The sequence below is a fragment of the Labrus mixtus genome, chromosome 22 (assembly GCF_963584025.1).
Source record: "Labrus mixtus chromosome 22, fLabMix1.1, whole genome shotgun sequence".
Classification (NCBI taxonomy): domain Eukaryota; kingdom Metazoa; phylum Chordata; class Actinopteri; order Labriformes; family Labridae; genus Labrus; species Labrus mixtus.
Window position 1 is genome coordinate 10,903,118 of NC_083633.1, and position 16,369 is coordinate 10,919,486.

Genomic DNA, 16,369 nt, shown 5'->3' on the forward strand with positions numbered 1-16,369 from the left:
TGAATGCAAAAGTGGGGCCTGAGTTTGTGAAAAAAAACAAGCAAACTGTGACCAGGGAACAATGTTGCAAAAGCAGAGCCCCAAAAAAACAAATCTTCAAGCACTGGTAGGAGAATGGGAAATAAATAAACATACCGTTCTACTGTGTGGGCTTCGATGGCTGCTATTGATCCCTTTCACCTCAAGCTACTCGGCCACATGAGTAGAAAGACTTGTATCCTTTAAAAAAGGTCAGAACAGGTGATGACGCACCAGTGCCTCATTCATTTACCTTATCGCCTCCACATAGCCCACACCCAGCTCAATTCACACACCTGGATTCTGTCACATCTGCAAAGTTTATTACTTGGGTAAGACAGCGTAAAAATAACGACTTCTTTTGACTGTAGTTGCTGACGTGCAGATAGCAGCAGTTGGAAGTCACCGGAATGCAAATAAACAAGGTTGTTGCAACAAGACAAGATTGAATTTTTTTCATGTCAAATCCTGACGCTGAAAGTTGAAGCTAATGAGAAAGTGCCTGAAGGTGCACTAACAAAATATTTTTAGACTTAAAAACAAGTGTGTAAGGGAGCGTATTTGCTTCACTAATGAGTGGATAAATAAGTCAGATCAGCCATGTTGGTTGCAACTCTTTAGATTGACCTAGAAAGCTTTCTGATTGCCTAAATCTCGCTTCAACAACTGCCCCTCTAGTGCCACCAAAACGCAGACCAAAAATAATAGGTGATGGCTCAAATGATGCTTTCATGAGAAACTACAGGGGAAGAAATAAAGGGGGGGGGGGGAAAGAACATTTGGAAAGTATGTAGGAGTAATGAGCATTTGAATGGATGACTCAATAAATCAACAGTCTGCGCTGAACAAGGGAGGGAGGGGAGAGGTCCATGGAGAATGTAGTCTGGCCTCAGGATGGAGGTAAAGCTATCCAGCAGAACAATGGGCTTCTGTGTCCCACTCTGCTATCTCTATCTCGCCATTTCCAGCTACTTCAGCTCCCCTTTTTTGAACAAATAAAGTGCTAAAAGTTAAGATTCACTCAATTGTAAACCATCAAACATGATCACTTGCTCTATTCAACTCTTTTCCACCCCTTTAGTGCACCTTGAATTCAACACAGCTTCCACCCCTCCCCTCCTCAACGCTCATATCCCATTATTTGTTTCTTCCTCTCATCTTTCTGTCTTCCTTACCCCCTCTCTCTCCCACGTCTCTCACTCCTTGTTTATTGATTCTCTAGATTAAGAATTCCTTGGGTGGAGGATTGTAACACACAAGCATCAAATTATTTTGGGCTGTGCTTATTTGCCTTTCCCTTGCATCTATTTGGCCTGTGTCTGTAGACAATTATGCCTCCCCAGCCCTAGACTCAGGTGCTAATAATGAAGGACAAATAGAATCATATGTGTAAACTTCCCCCACTGATGAAAATTTATATTAACTTTCTGCCACAGTAAACAGAGCTGCATAGCTACACCCTCCCGGGAGGATTGACGAGATGAATTTGTTCGCTGCTACCCCAGGAAGAACGCTCGAAAGGGGGGGGGGGAGAGAAGAGTGTTGGAGGTAGGAGGGGCTTATGGGTGTCTAGCACCATTGTGTTACCTTACACTTATTTTTCCACTATAACGAAGACAAAACACGGGTCTGTTTCGCCCATCAGATATATAAAGTGTGTGTGTTTATGTCTGTGAGGGGGAGCTGAAGAGTGCATTTGCACCGATATGCATGTGCCTGCTTCGGCTCTGCCATTGGGAGGTCGGCCAGCAATAACAAAGAGCACAGTCTGCTGTCGTTCACTGCGGCCGCTAACATTTGCTAACATCCCACCTCCTGCTGCTATAACCATGAATATTCTGTGCAAACACAATGACATATCTGTTCTAGCAAGAAGGAGTAATTATTTTCAGCTACTTTTAAGCTGAACGTCAACCCAAAATCCCAAAACTTGATGTAAAAAATGTGTATTCTTTCCAGGTTCTGACCATCTAAATGCTTGCTTATTAGCTTTTGATGTAATAACTGCTTCTTTTTCAGCTTTTCTTCTATTATCCGAGAGTTTTTTCTTCCAAGCTTTATCGCTTATAACCTCACAAAGCCCCCTTCTTACCCCTCACTCTCTCTCTACTGGTGGCTTTAGCCGAGTGTTCACTTTGACCTGTGCTGCAGCGCTGCGTTTAGATAAGGTGACAGCAGGCCCATTCAGCAGCGCTCTTTATCTACTGCTGCTCTTAGGGAAGTCCTTTGGAGGCAGACAAGTGAGAGCTAACACAATATACTATCACAAAGAGACCGCCAGAGAAGAAGAGAAGAGACCGGGGAAAGGTATTTGTGTGGATGGAAGAAGGGAGAGGGAGAATATGTGTGTGTGTGTGTGTGTGTGTGTGTGTGTGTGTGTTTTTGAGGTCAAGTGGTCCCTTTGTGCAAGTAAAGCTGGTACAGTATGAGGCAGCCACAATGGAAAAAAAACACACAAATATGCACAGTTCTCTGTTGGACACACACTTTTTTGCTCCTGCAATGCTTGATTTCTTCTTCAGGTGATTATGATCCCTCTCCTTTTCACAGTTCCAGACGAGAGGAGGTCACACAGCAGGATGAATACCTGATCTGAAATGTTGCATTCAGCCCAAGTTAATGCTGAGCCCAGCGGAATAAAACCAGATTTTTTGGAAAGGGAAACATCCTATAGGGGATATTTCTAACTATATGGCAGTAGGACATTATTTTAAAGCTCAGCTGTTAGCCTACTGCAGCGAATCAGTGAGCTTGAATGCAGCTGTATTTCAGCACGAAGTGGGGATCTCTCATCATTATTTCAGTAGATCAGACTCAGAATAAAGCTGTCTGTTGAGGCGCTTGCGTCTGACTTTGTTGACAAGGCCTTATTAAGAGGCAACCACTCCAAAAAAAACATGGCCAGAGGCGACTAGTGATCTGACTAGCACCAGAGAAAAAGCATCTGCTGCAGAAGAGTTGCTTTTTGTGCAGTTTGCCGATACCGATAGATGCCGTTAGAAAAAGAAGAATGTGCTGACACACATGTGTGCACACGAGGAGACCCCGGCAAAAACAAAGACCGGGGTAAAAGTGGTAAATAAAAAGGTTGCTGCATCCTGTGGAGGTAAACTACTTTTAAGTGTGTTTATACTGCATTAAAGCAGGCAAAGATACACACAACACGCACACAGCACACACAGATCCTCCACAGGAACATAAAACAACCATTTGGAAACAACAGGAAAGCTGCTGAGTGTCACTACCATCCATCTTTATGTCGTTAAAATCTACACTGTTTGTGTGTGCATGTGCACTGACACTAGCAAACACTGTGTGTTATATGTGTGTTATGTACATCAGATCCTGTCTTGGGGGGAAGGGGGGGGGGGGCTCTGCTGTTGCAGCTCAATAGTATGAGTGTCTGTCTGTCTGGTCCTGCAGAGCTCAGGTTAAGTGCTGAGTCTAAGTGTTCTCCTGTTCTGGGGTCGATGAGAGAGCGCCGTGACCTTAGCTGTGAGTGACATCACCTCTCGCGCTGTATTGCTAACACTGAGTTTGGCCTTCAGCAGTTGTAACGTACATGTGATAAGAGGTGTAGTGTAGTGCTCAGCTTCACGTGCAAACTTACAAGGTGTTTTCAGTGATTGTTTTGGGCAATTTTTCCATAACTGATGGATGGTGCTCAACTGTGGGGATGAATGAATGGACAATTTAGAAACAGTGATTGATTAATCCTAAAAGTGATCCCCTGATAAATCGATAATGATCACTGTTAGCCACCACTGAAGAACTTCAAATGTCCATCATATAGTTTTTTTTTTAAACAGGTTTACGACTCTTCTCTCTCTTGCCAATAGCTCATCTAAATCTAAATGAGCATTTCTCTCCACTCGGGATGCTTCATCTTTCAATGACTTCCCTTCAAAAATTGGCTCAATAAAAATACACTACACCCGCCGGTAGAAAGGCAACAGATCACCTTCACTCTCCTCCTCCTCTCTCAATCATTCTACTTATGCAACATGAATCTTTTCTGTGCTCTTCCTGCATTGTACCTTGGTAGTTGTCTTGTGAATATTCCAATTACAGCGATGTGTGTTTGACCTTTAAATGTCCTGTTGAAGATATAGTTATCTTCTCCCACTCTGACACCCAGCTTCTATCAATCAGTGTTTCACCCCCCGACATCCTCACTGGAACAGGCTGCTGAACTGAGAATGTGTTGGCCTGTGTGTGTGTGTGTGTGTGTGTGTGTGTGTGTGTGTGTGTGTGCACAAAGTGAGAAAGAGATGGAGCTATCATGAGCAAAGACTGTGACTTATCCCAGCGATAAAAAATGTAAAAATGCATAAGGTACACACACAAACACGCACACAAAAAAGGGAAGTTTAACATTTTTTCTTTCATCTGCCACCAGCCTGACTGATCCTTCCCTCCATAAACAAAGCCTTTTTTTCCCCCAACAGCATCCTATATCACGCTTCCGAGAACAAGCAAGCCTGAGCGGAGTCATACTTCTTTAGTTTCATTTTTGTTCCCCGCCCTATTCCAAAGGGCTAATCTACATCTTTCATTGAATCAAGAATGGAAATTCACGAGAAATGCTTCTTTTTCAATTTCATGCTGAAGTAGCTCAAGTTAGTGGATGTAATTTCTCCTAACAAGAAAATTTATCACTCTGTCGCACACTTAGTCCGGCTCCTTCCTGCTATTTTTTTTTTTTTTTTTTTTGCTTGGGCTTTGATAAATGTGCCAAAAGCATGATCACTCTCTGCATAGCACTCAACACAAGGACGGAACAATTACAGTGGTTATTAAAAAAATAAAACCTCTGGCTGGAATTTGAATGAAAGATAAATGACATATCATTTAGGGGTGTGAAGGCATTATAAAATTAAGTCAGGAGTCGGCCAAGAGGGGGATGGGGGCTGTTTTACACATATTGTAGGGATATTAACATTAAAGTCTGAGAATTATGTCATGGTTCAGACACAAGCTGGTTGGCATGAAAGTGGGATTCTCTCTACACAGATTTAAAAAAAGCAAAAAAAAAGTAGCTCTTCTTTGTGACAATAGTTCTGGGAAAGACCAATGAGACACAAAACTCCAACAAATCCATTTGAAGTTTTGTTCAAACTACGATTATCATGTTCCCACTGAATTGGATGAAGAAGTCCAAACAGGTGAAAAAGGAATGCATGAAGAATAGTATCGCTGAAACAATACCACGCATGGCCAAGCCCCCAGGCTAATGTATATTTATCATGTAAACTTCTGATAACTGCATATGCAGAAACAATCAAATCTCCGGGTTTCAATTGGAGAGATTTTCGCACCACGGACTCAAGCGTGAAACCAATATCAGCTTAGTGTCTAGTCAAGCTTGAAGTGCCGCGTCTGGCCCACACAAAAGCATGTTCTGCATATGCTCATGGGTTGTCGCTTTTATCAGGGCGGAACAAGCAGCTTTGTGGCGCTATCGTTGATACATTTGTGCGAGTTAAGTCCTGTGTGGGTAAATAAGCAGTGGTTAGGTGTTCATGAGGAATGGCAGGCTGGCTGTTTGGCAGGCCTGTCTATCTCCTGCAATGGTTTCACTTACATCATTAACTTCAGGTCAGAGTACAATTTCTTCTCGGTATCTGCTCCCCCCAAAACCCTCAGTTTATACTCTTGCAGGCTTTTTTTTAATTCTAAAATGGCTTGCTATTTTAGCACAAATTTAACAACATAGCAAATAATATTTCTGGCACTACTACAATGTTGTAAATAATACAGATGTCAGTCCACATTGACAGCAAAGTGAGCACCTGGCCTTGCCTGATACACTCTAAAACCCAGCAGCTTCAGCTCTAAAGCCGGCAGTGAAGAGAGCCAAAGCCGGCGCTAAGTGACATGTCAGTCAGTTCGTCTGTTCAGAGCCTTCAATTCCCCCCGGCCGGAGCTTATTTACTGCATTTGTATGAAAAGCTGTGAAGGGGAAAGGACTGAAAGCCCCGGCTGGATCTCTTACATATGTATACTGTGTTTGGAGGCATTGCGTAAAAGAGCATCTCCCATTTGCAGTCTGCTAGCGTTACAACTACAAACAACTGGGGAAAGCTATTTATATATTCAAAAAATGGGTCAGGGATGAAGGTAATCGGAGCAGCGGAGAGTGTTAACAAGTGCAACAGAGGGAGAAAAAAATGGCATAGATACCTGGAATCTGTTGGGCAACAATCTGGCCAAAGAGAGCACAGGTGATGATAAATTGCTACACTTTTGCTAGTCATCTTAACCAGATTGGAAGTCATTTTGGTTTAAGAAGGGGAAGTAAGAGAGGGGGGGTACACACAACAAACCATCAGGCAAGCGTTTCAGAGTCTGATTTGTTACTATTCATGGCTAAAGCGGAGAGGAACTGTAATACTAGACATGCTTGTTAAATTCACAACACTCCAAAGCTGCCTTCTAGCAAATCCTGTCTTTTGGTTGTCAGCTTAAGACTACCCCGGCATATGCATATGTAGGATTTTTAAGCTCTGTTAAATGGATAGTGGTGTCGTGGCCTATCAAATGACTGTAAGCCACTTGGATTTTTTTTGTTTGGGGGGAGGGGGGGAGAAGCATTTGCATTACCGCGTGTTCATCGGAAAGCAAACTCGCCCAAATAAACGTGTTTTCTCGATCCTGTTAATGCCACTTTATGGCACAGCAGAGCTATTTACATGTGTGTTTTGAAGCCGCGGGTGACAGTAAGACTCCACCTCACCATATTAACGACTGGTACTCTGTTTAAGCCGACGACAGGGGAGTGGCAACAAACAATGACAGAATGCTTGTTTTCGATTGTGAGGCCACGACAGATGACGCTCCATTCGCCACTGAGGCAAATAAATTATTGTGGAGGGTATTGAGCTGAAGCAATTGCTCAGCTCACTCAGAGAATGAGCGAGTGTGTGTTTGTACGAGTGTGTGTATGCATGCCTGTGTATGTGTTTGTGCTCGTGTGAGTGGACGTATGGATCCAGTGCCATTTATTTCCCAGAGCTGGAGCGGGGCAGTTAGGGAGGCGTAAAAGGAAATGAGTTGTGAAGTGGCCATTGATCCCGGCCTGCGCTGGGGTTGGCTGAAGACTGCGGGGCTACTGGCCACAGTCTGTGCTACTCAATGGCTGCCTCTTATTTACACTGAGGTGGTTAACCCCTGCCCAGTCTATTTATCACTGGGTGAATGTGCTTTATAGGAATAAAACGGTTAAGAAAGAGGAAATAAATTAGCCAGCTGGAGGGTTACCAGTACCAGTACCAGTCTGATACTGAGATTGGCCGATACAGTATGGACATCAATGTCAATAATGGCGTTGATACAATACACACAATGATACCAATGTTGGCCACTGCAGTTAAAGTATCAGTACCAATATGGTCAATACAATACTGGCATTAATACTTATACTGGCATTGAAACCGATATATCCATACCGGTACCAATACCAGTATCAATATGCCTCCTATTGTATAAAATGCTTATTGTGTATTGATGAATTTATCTGCCAATAGACAGGTCAGATATTTTTACCGATTAGCCCCAAAAGAAATCAGGTATATGATCATGCGACAACAAAAGAAACACACAACAGTGTGATACTAGCAAAGAATGTAATGTTATTTGAAGCTAGCAAGATGTCAGCTATCAGTGTTTCTACACCATCATTGTATATATAATTTATATCGCACTAGTATTGGTTTGGTTCCATATATCAACCAATATGCATGTCTTGCTGTTGGAATTGGAAAAAGGAAAAATGTAACCTCCATAGTGTCAGGTCAAAAGTGAGAGCTAGTAAACTGACTTTCATTTAATGCATTTCCCTTTTCATTTTATAGATGGTTTGCGGTTTGCTTTTTATTTAATTTTTTTCATGAGCAGACAACTCTGTTAGAGCATTAGACCTCTATGGACTGAATCTGATACACAAACTTACATACAGTATGATCTGCTTTTTCTATCTGTGCTAACCACTAATCCAACTGCTTGAGCATAAAACACCTATAAGTGTTCATTTCCAGAAGATTTCCCTCTGTCCATTTCTCTCATCCTCTCCATTCCGCCATCACCCGCTCTCTCTTTCTCTCTCTGTCCCTTTCTCCTCGTGTCTCTTTCAAGCCTTGCAGCTTGACATTTCGCTGTGCTCTCCGGGGACTCCTGTGCGAAATGGAGTTACTGGGAGAGCGCCACTGTAAATTCCAGAAGGCCACATGTAATGTGTCTTAAACATAGATGGACAGGCCAGGTTTCAAGGAGCTGGAGAATGAGATGGAGGAGAAAAAAGGTGAAGAAGCGGAGGAGGAAGAGGTGGCGTCTAGATAGATAATAGAATAATACTGTGTTTTGTCGGGGGAAGGGTGAACAAACAGTAGCTGTGCTGTCATTCACACCCTATATCTTTAGTGTCATCGCAAAGGGGGAAACTACAGGCCTATATGTCACAGGCCTGTATGTACTATCCTGTAGGGACCGTCTGCCAATAGCCAGGCTTGAAATAAAAAGAAGGATGGCTCTCATTGTAAATAACTCCAACACAAGGAGTGCCAGAGAAGAGGTGTCTTTTCACTGAAAGGGGGAATAATTTTACAAAGACATACAGTACATGCCGCTTCTCTAATGCCTCTCCAGCCTTTACAGGACGCCCTTATCTTCTCACAGATGATGATGATGGCCAACAAAAGGCTCCTTTATGAATTCGTTCATATTTCAGCCAAGGTCTGTCTTCTGTCCTGAGAGGTGATTGATGCGTCAGGCCGGGGCCGGTGTCTTATTTACACAGTTGAGTGGGGCAATCTCAGGCCTGAAAGATAAACCTAATGAGCTTCTTTGTGTAAGAGTGCAAATGAGAGACACCATCCTCCCACCCCTCCCTACCTCCCTCTTTCCCTTTTCCATCCAAAGGGACAGTCTGGGTGATTAGGCCTTTAAATTATGCTCAAGGGCAAAGCCCAGATTTGCATCTTAGGTGTATGTGTGTGTGTGTGTGTGTGTGTGTGTGTGTCTTCTCATAGAAAGACGGAGAGGCAGGTGAAGGGCAGGGAGAGAGGAAGATGCTTGAGGCTTGTTTGTGAGAGGTGATGCTAGGTGAACACTGTGTGACAGTATTTTTAGTATTTACCTGCATTAAACGACAAACTTGAGTTGTTATAAGAGGGAGGTGCGCTCACACGTCAGTCAAAAAAAGCGCACACGCACACACACACAAACACACACACGCTGTCTTTTCGTCCTTTGTCTGTTGGGTAACTTTCTCCCTAATGACTTTCATTTTTGGGGAGAATTTCATTTGCCCCTAAACCCTAAATATTACCCATCACTAGCTGTCAGATTTTCCATCCCTTCCCTTTCCTGAAGCTAAACAGTGAGGAAGGCAGGTTAATTGCTGTCACTCTCAAGTTGGACCACTGCCTAACTCCCGTGTAGCGACAGGGTTAGCCTGGGAGTAAGATGGCACCTCAGTGCACTTGCGGTAATTTATGTCAAAACGCTGCAGTCATTTAAATGGGGTTGGATGGTTTGCATTTTTCCCGCATCATGTGCCTCTGGAACACAGTGCATTCTAAACTAGTTCACCAACATGTAAACTGTGACGACCCTCTATTGTTAACTGCAAAAAGTAAATACAAATATTGTCACAAATGATAGCATTTTTTTGTGAACACAAATCGGCTGAAGGAAATAAGAGTTATAAACAACAGCAACAAATAACAAATAGCTGTCAGGATTTGGTACCCAAAAAATGAATCTTAAAAGCTATTTTGTTTGAGTTTTTATCAGTGATTGCCGTTGTGACAGAACAACTGACCCGGTCACAATAGATAAACCTGGGCTTCCAGTTTGCTCTGAATATCAATAAAGTTCTTAAAGTACTCAGTCCATTTAGAGGAGGGGGGAGGGGTCCTGAGGATTGGCTCATCAATCCCACTGATAACCCGGTGCAGGATTAAGTCCACAGACCACTGTAATCAACTAACAGCCTCATTATGGGACATTACGGTATAGATCCAAAGATCAATGCATAGCTCTCACGTATACACAGCTGCATCTAATATTAAAACGTAAGATTTAGTTTAGTGGAAGATAGATGGATTGCTAATATGAGCTCAGCACATTTTTAAAGCGGGGGGGGCTTTTATAGTGATCATTTTAGCGTAGTAATTAAGGCTGTGCTACATTTATCATTTGCTGTGATACATATCTGGAGCTGGCAAATTGCAATCAGATACAGTGGGTATCTAATCTGTGATCTCAAATCAAATTAGGTCTATTTAGACAACCTTGGGAATGGGGTGATGAAACCCGGACAGAAAATTAGGGGTTGGAAATTCAATTGTGATATAATGGTTATTATTCAGATGCATGGATAAGGGAGTGTGTGGCTTCTATAAGGAAAACAACAACCTCTATTAAAACAGAATATAGAGACAACAAATACAAACACGTGCATGTTGGTTATTTAAAGGGAGAAAATCAGTGTCAATATTTGAATATGGTAAAATTGCTCCTGTGTAACCTGGCTGAATCTAAGGCGAGGAGACCTTAAGATGCTGCTCTTCTAATTATAGCTGCAGGTGGTATTTTGGAGCTGCTAAGGTAATGGCAGAACCCACAGGGACAGTGGAGAATTCATCAGTGCTTATTATTAATCATCCCCCCAGCAGCGTGATGAGAGACCGGAGCTTCTATACCCACTGGACCACTCAATGTCATTCCAAATATGGGTGGAAAATTACACCCAACAGCCTTCCTTCAAAATGGACTCAGAGCGGAGAGAGAGGCGTGGGCTGGAATTTATTTCATTTTTTTTTTTTTTTAAATCTGCTCACAGGTGCAAAGAAAAAAAAAAGAAGAAAATATGACCACACAAATGCATGCTTCATACACACATTCACCCTTCTTCAAATGAGCTTAAGCTTACAGCTGCAAAATAGGAAGTCTCTCTGCTAACTTATGCGTAGAGAAAAAAAACCCTCCATGTTTCGTCTCCTTTCTCAGACCACGCTCTCTCTCTCGGCACAGGAAGTGTGTGTGAAGTTAACAGCACAGGGCCCCCTGTTTTAAAAAGCCTCCAGAGACCTGTTAGCTGGACTGCTCATTTCAATGTGTCTGTCTCTGGGCTGGGGAGAGAAGGGCTCGGGTTGGCCTCTTTTTACAAGGCGCACACTGTCACATCCTCTTCCCAACCCCACCCACCACTACGAGCTCTCGGCCGTACGTCAGTCTCAGAGATTTAACTACACACTTTATGCTTACATCGCTTTTCTCTCTCCATGCCGAGTTTTTTTTTTTTAAACACGGCTTCTTCACTTTTAGACGACTTACTGGGTTTACATTAATACACATGCATTCACCACACATATCTCTGCTCGTTAAAGATACACTTAGTCTTATGTTGATTCTCATTACATCTCTAAATGTTTCACCAAGATGAAGGCACTTTCCTCAGAGAAAGAGTCACAGAACACTTCTCAAATCATCTGAAATCATTCTGTTTCTGCACCTTTTCATCTGACAAAAGTTTGAAACAAATTTCAATCGATTTATATGAATAAGGCATCAATTCATCTCAGGACACTTTACATTAAAGAGCAGGTTTTAGACTGTTCCCTTTGTTTATAATCAAAAATACATGAATTGTCTTTTATTTGATCTCTAAATGTCTATCTGATATGTTGTCAAGCTTCAACAAAATAGCCACAAGACATTTAATAGAATATAAAAGCTAAAACCAATAAAAATCCTGAATAAAATGCAAAAAAAGAGGAAGAATAAAGTCCTGATGCTTTCTAGTCCAACACAATGCTTGGTCTTTGGTGCAGCAGTTCTTATCCTGCACTATATCTCTCTCTTTCTGCCTCTATCTGCAGAGCATCGACACAAATAGAACACTCCTCCTTCAAATGTAAAAGAATGATGACTGAGAGAGGGAGAGAATTGACCCCAATCAGGTGTGTGTCTGTGTCTGTGTGTGTCTGTGTGTGTGTAGGAAGAGTGGTGGAGTGGTGATAAATGGGGAGTAAGGCCACAGAGCTGCTGCTGCTGAGGCCACCAGCAGCACCACTGGGGTCGTGTTGTGGATGAAGCACGGCTGCTGAGATGGGATGGGGGGCATGGGAATGGTGGAGAATTTTGCTACACCAAACATCCCCTTCAGCACACATACACACATCTTTATCTATTGTACCAAAACTGTCCACAGGCGTTCAGCTGCTGCAAGAGTATACACACAAGCCCATGTAGGATAGAAAAAATGCAGGAAAATTCCCAACAACACGAAAGGACAGCGTGCATCATTACAAACCCGCGGCGTTGTCCCCCGATAGCCCCGAAGCACGACCCTCTGACCCCGTCTCCCACTGCTCTTTTGGCGAACTGTCAAAGCCATCATTCACCGTGAAAAGACAAGAGAGACACTTGACTCCTTTACTCTGCTGGTGACTGACTTTCACAACTCCTGCCCCCCTCTCACTACACACACACACACACACACACACTACCACCGTCCCTGTAGCCCGCTCACCCCCAACTTGCTCCGACTGAGAAGAATAGAGCCAAACAATACAACATGGATGTGAAAAAGGAGAAGCTTAAGAGATCAAGAATTAGAAAGTTTTGCCTTGGATTAAAAAGGAAAGGTAAAATAAATGACGGAGGTGAATGGTACTATCATGTCAGTCAGAGAGAAAATAATCTTAGAGTGAGGTTGAAAAAACTCTAAATTACTTTCTAGTTGAGGTAAAGTAAAACAGAGCGACTGCATGCAAATTTCTCTTCCTAAAGTGTCCCGGTCAAAGGTTTTTCTGCCGCCGGTGTGTCTGTATCTGTGAGAGCCGAGTTAGGAGGCCCTCTGGTGGATACAGCACTGCCATGACACAGACACACACACACACACACACACACACACTCTCAGTTCTCAGGCTGGTCCGTACGTACGATTGCTCTCACACACACACTCTTTCCCTTTCTCTTTCTCTCCTGCACTCCCACACATGCACAAACACACGCCTCACATGTCTGTAATGCTCTGTTAATACAATTTAAAAGCAAAAAAAAAATACCAAGCAAGAAACGAACAAACAACTTAAACACTCTCATCACTACAGGCACAACACTTCAAGGAAAAACAACCTGCCAAACACATTTGTAAACAACAAAAACAGCCAATTTCTTCGACAATGTTTTCACCCCAAAAAAACCACAAAACACTATATAGTTACAAACACACAAAATAGTATCTCATTGTGCCTCCTGCCTATGTAAAAAAAAAAAATCCAGCGCTGCCTCAGAGCAGAGAAGAGTGGGAGAGCGAGGGGCAAACAGAGTGGGAGAGAGAGAGAGAGAGAGAACGAGAGAGCGGCAGAGAGAGGGACGAGACGGGGGAGAAACACAACTTACCTGCTGTTGTTGCAGATGCAGCAGCTCGACTGTGCTTACTTCGCTGCTCGTGTCACCAGCGCTTGATCTCCCATCTCTACTGCCAGCCTCTAATTGGCTGCTGCTTAGGGTGCTCATTCCATTTTGACTCATTGAACTGTTGCTTATTGTCTCTGTGGCCGACTCCTGCATCATCATGATTTAAAACCTAGAAGTGATTAAGAGGCACCGGTTAGGGCTCTTCTTGTTACAATTCCCCCCCCCCCCCCCCCCCTTTTTTTTTTCCTCCTATTTTTTTTTGTTATGCTTCTATTATCAAGCCCACAGTCCCCCTCTGCAAATTAAAGCATTTAAAGAAGAGGGAGGGGGGAAAGGAAAGAGGGAAGAGGGGAGGGTTGGATGCAGGAGGAGCAATTATGCATTCATTGTGTAAATGAAGCAATACAAAGAGATGCACGTCCTGGTGCTGTTTGAAATGGGAAGGGTTATTTTACATGGCTTTATTCACTAAAATTTCAGCATAGATGTAGGCGTTTGATGTTATATTACATTTGATATTATCGTTAAATAAAATATACTTATTTGGAATTTTGACAAAACAAATTAAAGGGTTTATAGATGAATTTGAGCTCAATTCTTAATATCTCCTTCACGCTTTCAGTCAGTCAGCCAACACAGACAGAAACATTTAAGCACAGGCTCCTCTGAAACCTTTCCTGTCTTGACGCTGTCAGGTTCTGAGTGTGTGTCGCATGTGAATGAAGTTGCCTAATGACGCAAAGCTAATCATGCAAAATTAAAATTTGGAGGAGGGGGGAGGAGGCAGCGAATCACATGGTGCAGGGCTGTAATGGGTTTGTCATCTTTGCTGTGGCTAAATAAAACCTGCAGCCTCAATCAAACCCCTGTATGCCTCAAATTCTGTCACCGTTTTTTGCACTGCTTCTTTTAATGGGACACAATTGAACTCATATGGAGCTCTAATCAAACTTTGTAGAGGAAGATGACAATTTTGACTGTAAACAAATATATGATCTTGTGTTAATTTCCAGTGCATGAATATGTAAAGTGAGAGAAAGAGAGAGGAAAGAAGGGAAGAAAAGGGGGGGAAAAAATCTATCACGAATATCACTAATGATTGTGCTAAAAACAGCATAAATTATGTATATTACCTCCTCTCTCTCCAGTAATAAATGTTTTATCATTTCCCCCTTGCATTTAATGCTCTGTACCTTCACTGGGGCAGAGAGGAGCCCAGCGACATCACTCGACATCCTCACAATAAATAAAAGACACCTCAGACCCAACAAAACGTGACTGGGAATGCACCCGAGATAATGGCTTTTCCTCTTTTTGGCAAATTAGAATTTCCGTAATTAAAATTGATATTGAGAGTTTTGCAGATTTTAGAAAAATGTTGCAGCTTTTATTGAGTGCAACACAAGCCACGTACACACATGCAACAAAGAAGGAAGGACCAATGATAATAATGATTGTGTGTGTGTGTGTGTGCATGTGTTTTTCAGAGCATTGGTGCCCAGCTCACACGGGTACCGTCTGTGTGTATTCTTTGGCCGGTAAATACCATTTTAATGGAGGTGTGTACACGTCCTTCAATGTGTTTGTGTGTGTGCGTCTGTTTGTGTGTGTGTGTGTGTTTGACGAGGGGCAGATACAGGACAGGCCTTAAAGGATGTCCACAGCCAGGATAAACAGGATCCAGGCGGGGAGAACAAACAGGGCTGAGCTGTTACACAGAGCAGGGCGACAGCTGCCCGGGACACAAGTAAATAGGGAAGAGGCCAGGACAAGGCGTGCTTGTGAACAAACAGGCCCCTGTTTAACACCGCGCCGCTCACTACTGATGGAGAGAGACACACCGAAAAAAAGAGAGAGAGAGAGAGAGAGAGAGAGAGAGAGAGAGAGAGAGAAAGGGGAAGCAGAGAGAGGAGGGTGGGATAGGGGGGTGACGGAGAAAGACAGATGAAAAGAATGAGAGTGAAAGAGAGAGAAAGGAAGACTGAGTGGGAGGGAGGAAGGTGGTGGCGGAGGTGGGGTTGGGGAGGGGGGGGGGCACAATGTGACATCCAATCCAGTGATGAATCTCAGCATAAGAAACTCAAGGCTGCAGCCCGAGATCAGCCGGCTAATAAGTATTCAAATTAGGCATAAATTTTACATGCCCGATGTTTAAAATATTCAGAGAAAGACTGTCTGATTGCCTTTACTACAATTTTATGAACATTCTAATGGAGCCTGGATATCTCCTTTTTTTCCTGCTTTCTTTCTTGGACCAGGGATGGATGGTTCGGACAACTTGAAGATATATGAGACAAGGAAATAAGGATTTTTAATAACGTCTGAATGCAATGCAAACTGCAAAAAAAAAGTCCAAGGAATATTGCTACTATTAACAATCAAATGAAATATGATTATAATGTGCGTGCGTATGATTATTGATATATAAAACATGAATATCATAAAAAGAAAAGGGTAAAATTAAGCAATCAGCCATCTTTGCGTGAGTAAAAAAAATAATGAGTTCATAATTTGAATTTAATACACAAACAATAAAAGCCCAAAATCCAGCCTAATCTCAACCCCATAATCTTCCCTCCCTCCTCCAAAATAAAATCTGTGCAATATGTCTAACTGCAACATAATGATAATGCAGATATATGCAAAGTATATTCGCAGAGATCAGATGGTGCTTTAACCTTAATGACAGCGGTGAGATAAATTAATTAGCCATCTAAAGACGGCATTCAAATCTGCCAATTAGAATGTCAATTAGAAACACAGCCAGGCTGCAAAGATGAGCGGGCGACCAAGCTGATGAGCCGTCTGTGAGGGTGATGGAACTGTCACACACTCACACAGAAACACAATACTCAAGGGAGACAGATAGTGACAATACTCGGCACCTGAGGGTGTGACTCTATGCATGTGTGTATCTGAGTTT

General features: G+C 42.7%; 1 protein-coding gene across 12 annotated transcripts in view; it reads right to left on the minus strand.

Annotated features, from left to right (window-relative positions):
* Positions 1-16,369, minus strand: part of foxp2 (forkhead box P2) — a 102,727-nt gene that overhangs the window by 47,120 nt on the left and 39,238 nt on the right. For 4 of the 12 annotated variants that reach the window (XM_061030129.1, XM_061030132.1, XM_061030130.1 and 1 more), the window contains one exon: positions 13,429-13,615. The exons of the other annotated variants lie outside the window; for them this stretch is intronic. In XM_061030129.1, the coding sequence (XP_060886112.1) occupies positions 13,429-13,605 (177 nt within the window). In that variant the 5' untranslated portion in view covers positions 13,606-13,615. The remainder of the gene's footprint in view (positions 1-13,428; positions 13,616-16,369) is intronic. 12 annotated transcript variants of the gene reach the window in all.